The 10,000-nt window shown below is 39.5% G+C and overlaps 1 protein-coding gene across 1 annotated transcript in view; it reads right to left on the bottom strand.

Moving 5' to 3' along the window:
* Nucleotides 1–10,000, bottom strand: part of LOC137974426 (ferric-chelate reductase 1-like) — a 76,075-nt gene that overhangs the window by 5,803 nt on the left and 60,272 nt on the right. Inside the window, exons 8-11 of the mRNA XM_068821383.1 lie at nt 6,045–6,160; nt 5,376–5,462; nt 3,418–3,518; nt 2,865–2,923 (exon numbers count right to left, since the gene is read on the bottom strand). Coding sequence (XP_068677484.1) covers nt 2,865–2,923; nt 3,418–3,518; nt 5,376–5,462; nt 6,045–6,160 — 363 coding nt within the window. The remainder of the gene's footprint in view (nt 1–2,864; nt 2,924–3,417; nt 3,519–5,375; nt 5,463–6,044; nt 6,161–10,000) is intronic.

Genomic DNA, 10,000 nt, shown 5'->3' with positions numbered 1-10,000 from the left:
CCATAACTCTTTGCGAATAAGCGCGTGCATTCCAAGAACATGGCGAATTTTGTTGTTTTGATCTACGATAGTCGAGAATAGACAGGTACAATGATGTTTTAATCTTAAACGAACACGGTGACCTATATTTTTTATTGCATAATTTTGGTGTACAAATTTTCCCCTTTAAATAAAAAAATTAAAAAGAAGTTATCGAAAGGAAAAAAAAGATATAGGTAAAAATGTACACTAAACCCCTAACCCAAAAATGTAAATTGTGATCTTGAAAAGAACGACTCGAGAAACGTTTTTTGGGGACGTAGTTTTAACTGGAGTGATTTTTTCATAAACTGTACAAGACAGTGTTCTATATGCTCGAGACCTTCTACCTATCAGGTGTTTTTTCAAGTGTTTATTTAAAAACCCTCTCGTTTAGCTGCCACAAAATTTACCCGAGCCGGGTATGATTAGTATCAGTACGGCATCAATGGGGTAAGATTGGCATTATATATCTTAAGCAAGGACGGTGACTTATCGCTTTTTTTTTTGTAGTTCTCAAAACAGGGATTAGTAGGGCACATCCAGGGAAAGTTTCAAGAAAATGGTTTGACACCTTTTTTTTCTTTTCCCTGAGGAATCACCTTATCCCTGTCCGGCGGGGTTAATATCTGGATGGGAGACCTCAAAATATACCACTTTGTGCCAGAAACATAGGGCCGAAAATTCTATTTTAACGCTAAAAAATCTGAACTAAGGTACATATTTTGTTAGCCTGCTTATGCAAAAAAAATATTGATGCAAAAGTAAATAAATATTGATACACAGTTTTTAGGAAGAGCAGAAGGAAGTTTTCAGGAAGTATTGTTCGAGAATAAAATATTTTGCCATCAGCAACAAAATTTGAGATACGAAAACAACAAATTTTGAACCACAAATATATAGAGGATATTACATGGCCACGCGGAGACACGAAATTTCTCTTCGAGTGTTTAAAAGGCCAGAAGAGATATTTCGTATCTCCAAGAGGCCATGTAACATTCTATTTATTGTATAAACACCAATGAAGTACTAAATCATTTCACAAAAGGCATCGCCAGGCGCGATTTTTATATGTAACCATAACAACAGTGATCTTTTCACATGTGAAAAGAACATGTTATTTTAGATATCATGTTTTTGCGCAAAAGCTCCCTTGGTATTTCATTGGTGTTTATATAATGAAAAAAGTTACCACCAGCGAAAAACATTTTGGGAGATTGTTGCTACGTTCAATCTTTCTACTGTACTTTTGGCTGCCCAAGTAAATCGCAAAATCGAAAGTGATATCGAATTCAGCGAGCGCCATGTTTAAGTTATCTTGCGTGTTTACACGCAAAACAGAGGATACATCTGTTTCAAAATGATGGCAAGACACCAGGTTTTTCTTTTTGTTAGTTTGGTTTTTTTTTCTTTCAAGTGCTATAAAGTTTGACAAGAAATGTGCAAATTCAACAAAAAGATCACAATAGCCTAACTCTTGAGGTTGACCATTGTCTCAGTGAAGTCAAAATTTTACTCCCCTAGACAAGGTTATTTATCACCAGGTAATTCCATCATTTTGAAAAGAGCAGCTGCTTTATTATTCAGCATCACAAATTCTTGCCGATTTTGGGGCTCATTTGCTTGGAACTCAAGCACGCTTCCAACAGACCTGTTTCTTTTCGTGATTTATGCACGCGCTGCGGGCCTATTGGCACCACAGAGACTCTTACACTCTTACAACCTGGTGACATAATGTGTAGTGCGCTGTAAGTGCACTACCACAAAAAAGACACCACAAGTATGCATCTGTGCATGTTGCTAGTTCGAGTGAACACCAGCCTTTTCGGAAATTTGCCTTGCAGTTATCTTTTTTTTTCCTCGGACCCATTTCTATTTGGTTTGTTCTGAGATTTTGGCTCGAAGATCGTTAACCTGATTTCCTTAACCATTTCTCTTAAACTTTTTAGAATTTCTTTCACGTTATCAGCAAATTTGCAACGTGAAATAGCCAAATCTCGAGGTTAACGAAAACATGAGCAAAAACAGTGAATGTTGATTTTCACTCTTGAACATTGTTACTTCCAATAAATTTCCTGGATAAATCGGTTAGTTTGAAGAAGAAGAATTGAACAAATTACCCACAACATAAGGAAACGACGAGCTTGTAACAACAGCGACAAAAAGGGTTAACAGGCTCATTCCGGTTACTATGCCAATTGTAAAGCCCACTTAATGCTTTATTAAAACGAATAAAAAAGTAAAACAAACAAATGAAATGCAAGAAAACAGTACCCCGAAAATGTACAAAACCCTCTAACATTTTTAAAACATGCAGAAAAACATCTTGTGAAAAAATGTTATAAAAATTACATAACTGCCAAAAAATTAAGGAAAGACTTAACCCCCTCACCCCTAAGGCGTTTCCCATTGACAAGTAAGATCCACTACCGTTAGACAGAGTAAAATCTACAAGTGCTGCTGTTAATGAAAAAAACTTTAAGGTTAAACAGGGCATACTGATCCGAGCTTTGGAGTCAAAGACCTAAATGTAAATTGTGAGAAAGTGGTTTGATACAAGTAAATAAAATTTTTGAGGTCATTATGAATTAAATAATTGTGGGATGTTCGTGGTTTATGTTGGAGATGGAAGAGCTTTTCCATTTCTGGAATCATGCTGACTTGACTTTGTTGGTGCCAGTCCCCCTTCTCAGCTAGAGAAGAGAGCCGAGAGCCTGCTTGATTGCTCCCCATTGGCCATCAAAATCCTCTGGTGTTCGAGTAAAATATATAAGTGGCCTTTCGGGAGGCAAAGTGTTAAGAATCGCCATATCAGATACTAGATAGTGTTATGTTATTCTTAATACCTGCCAAAGATAACGCAATCAATCCAACCGCACGATGCACCCAGTTGAAAAGAACTCGCCTTAAAGAAAATATACATCACAGAAGTAACAAACGCAACAATGCATTAAAAAATAGCAGCACATTCTCTACATCAAGCTGATGTAATTATCACAAAAATCGGCTTCTTAAGATCTGACCTTTTAATGCTACCACAACTATTTGATAGGCAAGAAAGGCACATGGCTGAAATAATATGGTTAAAATAATAATACAAAGTAAGCCAGTGTCTGATCAGACTAATCATATTAAAGGAAAGTGCTTCACCAAGGATTCAAGGATTGAAGTGACCTCTGAACCAGAAATCGGGGCCGAGGATGGGCGGAAAAGCGGCCAGAGGAAAGACTAGAGCCAAACATGGTAACCGGTCGTTTCACCTGCAAGTTATTTCGCCAACTACTCGGATCAATTCACAAATGTGAAGCAGTCAGTTCCTAACAAATACTAGAAGAACATCTCGGAATTATTCATATTGCACAAGAATAAAAGGCAACTGGTTACTGTGCCTTGCCTTACCTTCTTCCTGCATTGACAGGAGGTCTGAAAAAAGCTATGAGTGGCTGCAGAACCGCTATGACCAAAACAATAACTCCGATGAATGGATGTGCACCAGCATCCTATATGCAAACAATAAATAAGTCGTTATTACTTGAGTTTCCTGCCAATATACAGCCATCCATTGTCCGCTGATTTTATAAAATACCGGTAAGTTAAATGCGAAAAAAAAAATCCTCACAAATCACAGTCAAAACAAGGCGATATTTTGCTAAAAAGTAGTTCTTGGTTTGGGTTATGGTGATAGCTTCAAGGTTAGGGAAGTGTTTTAGCCATGCTATTTGGTCTGTCTTTCTTTCGGCTGTCCAATTCGTTTGAGAAATATGTGAGAAACTAGCGAGCTACAACCCCGGTCAAAATTGTTGGAACACTTCATGGGAATCTCCCCCTTCCCCCTTCACAAGGTTGAAAACAGTTGGTGATTACACATTTTCAAAGCTGTTAATTTGCGCGCTATAAGCAATAATACTATTATATTATTATTATTACAAGTGCATGGCTTCTTTACGTTCAAATGCCACTGTATAATTTTTGCATTCCACTGATTGTTTGAAATAATATTATGGCCTTAGAATTGGTTTCTGGCCTTAAGATTGGCTTCTGGTTTCATCAAATTACCCAATTGATTACTTTTTCGAGGGCTGTTTACCACCTAAAATAAACAACCAAACAATAAAAACTTTGGATTTTTCAGTAACATATCACTTTAGGGAACCCCACAATCATCCAAGTAGTAAGAACTTCGCTGCGCTTCTTCTTCGTTCACAATAATACAGGTTCACATGCTCACAAGGTTCTTTTTGCATCGCAAAAATGTTTTGACTTTCAATCACAAATTCTAAATAAATAAACTAAACACATATCTGTGTGAACCCGGGTTTTCATGATGTCCTGATCATGAAATGAAAACCGAAGAAAAAAAAGAGAGTAGAGATGTTGGCTAGATTATTATTAATTATATAGGTTTAATGGCAAAGAATCTCACACATAAATGCTGGATGGTAAAGTGATCTCTCGCAAAGTTCACGCTCTAACCCATTACGAAAATGCTAGACATCTTTTAGTGCCGGTCTACCACGAACGGTGTGTGCATTTGCACCTGGTTTGAGCATTTTAAACACCATACTCATGCTTTCTTTCAACGACAAAATTTGAGTTTAATATGCCACGGATACACGTTGGGTTAAGCTACGTGCATGCACTTTAAAAGATGAATCAGCCAATTTGCAAAACGATGCCTCCTATGCGCTATGATTAACTTCTCCCATGCGCTTTACAAGCTTAAGTGCAATTTGTGGCTAAATGCAAAAAACCAAAGCCGAAATTTAACCAAGGGCATTTTCCCTGGAAAACCTGTGGAATAAATAAACAGTAAAATTAATTAATTAAAGCACAAAACAAAATAAATTGGACGTCAGCAAGTCAATTTTAAACTGGTTTGCCATTTCCTGATGATTTTATCTTGTGGCGCTCAACTTTTGTGTCCGTTGAATGAAAAAACCACAAGTCAGGAAAGTTGCTGAAAGCCCTTCAATCGTAGGGAACATTATTCACACCCTGTTCTCACTAGGAAGAGCTGCAACCCAAAGGTACACTTCTAATAATTAGGGATTCCAAGCAAAAGTAATTAGGAATGCAATCAGTAAGGACATATCTGCACTCTTAAATGTTCCCCCTCATTTTGCCAAGAATAATTGCCCTGTCCCAGCCTCTTGCTGACAGTGAATGAACTATGCTTCTCCAAAATTGCCTTAAGAGCTAACACTATTTTTTTGGAAATCCCAGTAAAAATTTCAGTTAACATGGCTACACACATTTCACCAATACAGCAGCGTATCACCCCTGGATGCAGTTATTCTTTGCTAACTAATGAGAGGAACAAAGTAAAACAGCCATCACTAGTAATTAAAACCACATACCTCAGACCAGCTTCCAACATAAAGAAAAGCCAAAGAAGTTCCAAAAATAGTTAATAAGGCTGTTAACAACATAATGGTAATGTGAACCTTTGAAACAAAACAGAAACCATTGAATAATGCAAGAACAATCCAAAATGGCCTTCATTTCAGCTAAGAGATGATCATGCGCAATGGCAATTCACAGCCAATTACATCTAGGCTCAACTGAGAATTGAATGCCTGTATTGTTTGATGTGTGGTGCAAGGGAGCTTACAAAGGGGAAGGAGAGAAATTAAAGGACCGCTCTCTCCTAAATGAAAGAAGAACAAGGCCAGATTGCTGAAGAGCATCATGATAATTTAATACAGACTTGGGAGGATGACCTGTCACACCCTACTTCTGAGCTGATTCAATAATTACAATAATCATAGTCATTAACAGGTCCAGAGAGAGCAGCCCAAACAGGACAACCTTACACTCATAAACTTCTGCAGCGCTTATTAAGTTAACCTACATCATCTTGGTTGAGATTTCTTACAGTTGATTAAGGTTGACTGGCCCTTAATTTGAAAATTGCCATTATTCAAGACATTTTAAAACAAAGGCTTTGTTCAGCAACTGACAAACCATTTTCAGCCAAAGGGTGATTTAGAATAACTTTAAAAAAACCACACACAAACATGCCTTACCACAAACCAAATTCTCTTGCTGCATATTTCCTTTTCACCCCAGACTGGCTTCATAAATCGTGCAATAAACATTCCCATGGTGGCAAAACCAACCCAAGCAAACACCAACAAAACAGCTGAATAAAGAAATAAATTAATCTTAAGGTAGACTACACTTGCAGTCCTTCTTTTATCCCTTAGTTAGTCGAACGCGAGGCATGAAAAGCATGAAAATATGAAAGTTTTATTTTGGCCATTTTTTTTTTGTGGTTTGTTGGAACAAATTTTTGTGATTCCTCTGTTCAAAAAGCATAGAAGCAGCACATTTATTTCATTTTACTTTGTCAAAGTGTGACATAAATGCAAAATCTATCTATCTATCTATCTATCTATCTATCTATCTTTTTAATGCATTAAGTTTTTCTACCTAAGAAAAAATGAGCAAAGCAAACAAGATTGAGTGGTCTAAAATCAATGGTGCATTGCCTAAACCAAAACTTTACGTAGAAAAAGATGATGCCGACAGGTTGTACCATTGCCCAATCTAACAGGTGTAGGAAACACGTCAACAACGAGCATAGTTGGTTGTTTTATTTCGACAAAAAACGTCACGTAGACGCGTGTACGCGTTCAAAGCCCAGCGCTAGATCAACTCCTTCCTTTTCACCTTCCAGTAAAATAGGTGAGCAATTTGTGACTTGGCTTTCTGGAAGTGGCGGCAGTTACAAGAAAGATCATTACGTCCAGCAAATTGTCAATGGATGCTTGAATTTTCTCAAGTTTTGCTGCGAAGAACAGGAGGAATTAAATTTCAAAGTAATGGATTTTAGCATCCAAGCCTGTTGTTTAGGTTTATTTATTATTTACAAGAGTGCAAACTTGGACATGGCGGGAAATTGGGTTATATAGACGCCATTTCAGAGTCCATCGACTTCAGAAAGGTCAACGGTGCATCGAATGGAGTTCTAAGAAAATTATCTGACACGGAATTGTACATCAAAAGAGAGCGCAAGGGAGGGCGAAGATGATGAGATTGGAATGCACGCAAGATCTCGATTTCGAATCATTAGAGACCAGGGGCCACTGGGCAAGCATGGAAGAGCTGTTAGAAGTCGTGCCTCGCTACAAAAAAACCGTGAAAGCATGCCAAACTGACCCTGGGCAAGTGAAACCCAATACAATTTTTGGCCATCTACTTGTTCATCAAGGTGAAAGGATCGTGTCCCATGACTTACAATATCTCACAGTTGAAATGGTAAAGGCAGCAAAGGCGAATGGTGGTTTCATCGATCAGAAAACCTCTAAGACTGCTCAAACCCCAGTGTGACTTCGTTTTGGTCACCAAAAAACGGAAGCCAACACAGCAAATCAGGCAACAAGATATGCAAGTTGGTCTTCAACACAACTGGCAAATACATTCACTCCACACGCTACAGTATCGCCAAATCGTCAAAACGCAAAGTCTTTACGCGCTTAACCACAAAGGGCACCATGTTTTGTCTGAAGACCAAAAACAAAGCTCTGTCGTTGCCAAAGTGCACTATTAGGAGCGGAGATCACGCGAACTTGCTGTAAAGGCCCACAAGTGTCTTCAAATATTACAGGTAAGCAAAGGCTCAGAGGTGGACATGGAAGTGAACACTAGATTTGGCAGATCAAGTCCCACAGCCACTTTTAAGCCAGCCATTGAATGTGCACGATCAGAACATGCATGGCCCAAAATCCATACCAGGCCTGACTCAAATCGCTTACTTAGTCAGGGCCCTCAACGTCAACCACTGAGGTTTACGACAGATGAAGATGATTTTCTAAAGAGGCGTATTGATACGTACAGATTTGGACAACGGACTGCTCCTTTGAGAGATCTAGATTTTCGTTTTCAGAAAGGCAGGTTGGCTGATTCTTTAAAGAAGAGGGCTGAACTAAAGTTCTTTCTCTCAAACCATGGTCACATTGTTCACATAGGTAGAAAACAAGCACTTCACGTTACCCTCTAATAGTTAAGTCTGTTGAAATATAGGTGCTACATGGTCAACGTTTGCAAAAACGTAACCCTTCCTTGCACTTGTACATATTTATTGCTGTGACATTGACATCTTAAATTCCTACGACCTGCTCCCATCTGACCTTGTAGCTCAGTCGGTAGAGCTGCGGTGATCAAGCCCGAAGGTCGTAAGTTCAATTCCCACCATGGTCAGAGTTTTCTTCTGTCCTTGTGTCGGCCCATTTCCATTAGTAGGGCTAACACTCACATGGTTCATATGGGAAGAAAACTAGCACTTCATGTTACCCTGTAATAGTTACATCTGTTGAAATATAGGTGCTGCACGGCCAACGTTTGCAAAAACATACCCCTTCCCTGCATCCTAAAAGACTGCCTTTTTGGAAGTCATCTCTAATAGTCCAAAATTAAAACAGTGGCTGGACGCAAATGAGACACATTTTTTAATATAAAGAAATCAATTTCTCTTCACGAGACTAATGTTCATGATAACAAGAGCTGCTAAGAGACATAGCTAAATAGAGTGTTCTTCTGTCTCGTTGTGTTCTGGTCTTCCGTTATGGATTTATCTAATGTGGGCTTCTCTCCGTACATCATCAAAAGCTCCTCTGAGGTAGCAATATCTTCAGGGAAGCAGGAGGGCACGGCACTGGTGGGTAACTGGTTAGAACCACTGTTTGGAAAAAGTTTCTCGTCGTCAGTGCTGTCACCTTCCAGTGTAAGTTCAGGTTGAGGCATGGGCTGCAACAATTTCTTGACAACCATCCGATCTTCCGAAGTAGGCTGTGCTCTATGCAGACCCTTCTCCGCTCTTCCAATGCCGCTGCTATGTTGTACATCCACAAATTGCTGTGATGTACCTTGAGTTTGTCGCACAATATCTCTTGATAGGCTTCCAAGTTTGCGCAAACGTACGGATCTCCTTAACGTGTCAATTTCAGGACACACTCGTGCAGCTCTTGCTCTGTCCTCATCAACCACTTGCCTTCAAACGCTTGGCGGGCCCTGTCACGATGTCTTTGCTCTTTGAGCCTAATTTGTTCTTCGTCGTATTTTTCCAGATCCTTGAGGATTGGGCTGGGCATGGCTTCGTAGGGATCTGCAGGTAGTAGCTCGATATTCTAAGTACTCACTCCCTGGTTTTTGAGAACCTCTTTCCTTCTTTTATGCCTTACCCTCTTGTCACGTTCTTCTCTGTCATGTTTTGTCCTTGAGCATGTGTTCTAATTGCCTATATCTCAAACTGTGGGGTTGTGTCTCGATCATGTTGCGTTTAAATTTTGTGTGTCGTTTGACAATTGGTGGTCGACAACGGCCTCTTCCACTGAATCCACACACATCATTGTCTCATTTTCTTCCTATGTTGGTTTGTCGTGTGGAGGTGAATCAACTGCAGTTGGCAACACGTCTGTAAAAGACATTGTTCCTAGAGCTTCTTTCTCAAGCTCAGGAAGAGTGCCATTGAGATGTTCTGCCTGTGAATCTTGGTCTTCTTAGGTGCCGTCTGACGTTTCTTCCTCGTCGTCTCCTTTGCATGCCTTCTTTGCTGGCCACACTATGCAGTCCATAGGATGTTTTCTGGGCCATTCCAAGGCTCTATTCTTGGGCGTGGCCAGACTCTTGAAGGTATAATATCACAGCCTTCATTCCACTGATCTTCAGGCTTAAACTGCAATTTCTGTTAGGCCGTGAGAACTTAGGACAGTGGTTAATGAACGATCTGGCCGTTTGGTACTTGATATTGCATGCTGTGCAGCCACCTTGGGTCAAGAGTTTCCAATCAACAATGTCCATGGTTGACATAGATGCTTTATCTATGAAAATCACTTCGGTAGACTTAGTTATCATGGCCTTGTTAAAGACCCTCTGTTTGGTTATCGTAGCCATGTTGGATTGGTGGACGAGTCTGAGGATGGAATGGAAGAGGCTGGTTTTGACGATGTTAGCATCACCGATCAGACACGGGACTCTGTAA

Source organism: Montipora foliosa, chromosome 10 (assembly GCF_036669935.1).
Source record: "Montipora foliosa isolate CH-2021 chromosome 10, ASM3666993v2, whole genome shotgun sequence".
NCBI classification, from domain to species: Eukaryota; Metazoa; Cnidaria; class Anthozoa; order Scleractinia; family Acroporidae; genus Montipora; species Montipora foliosa.
Note: the sequence above shows the minus strand (reverse complement) of the source record. Positions and strands in the feature narration are given on the sequence as shown.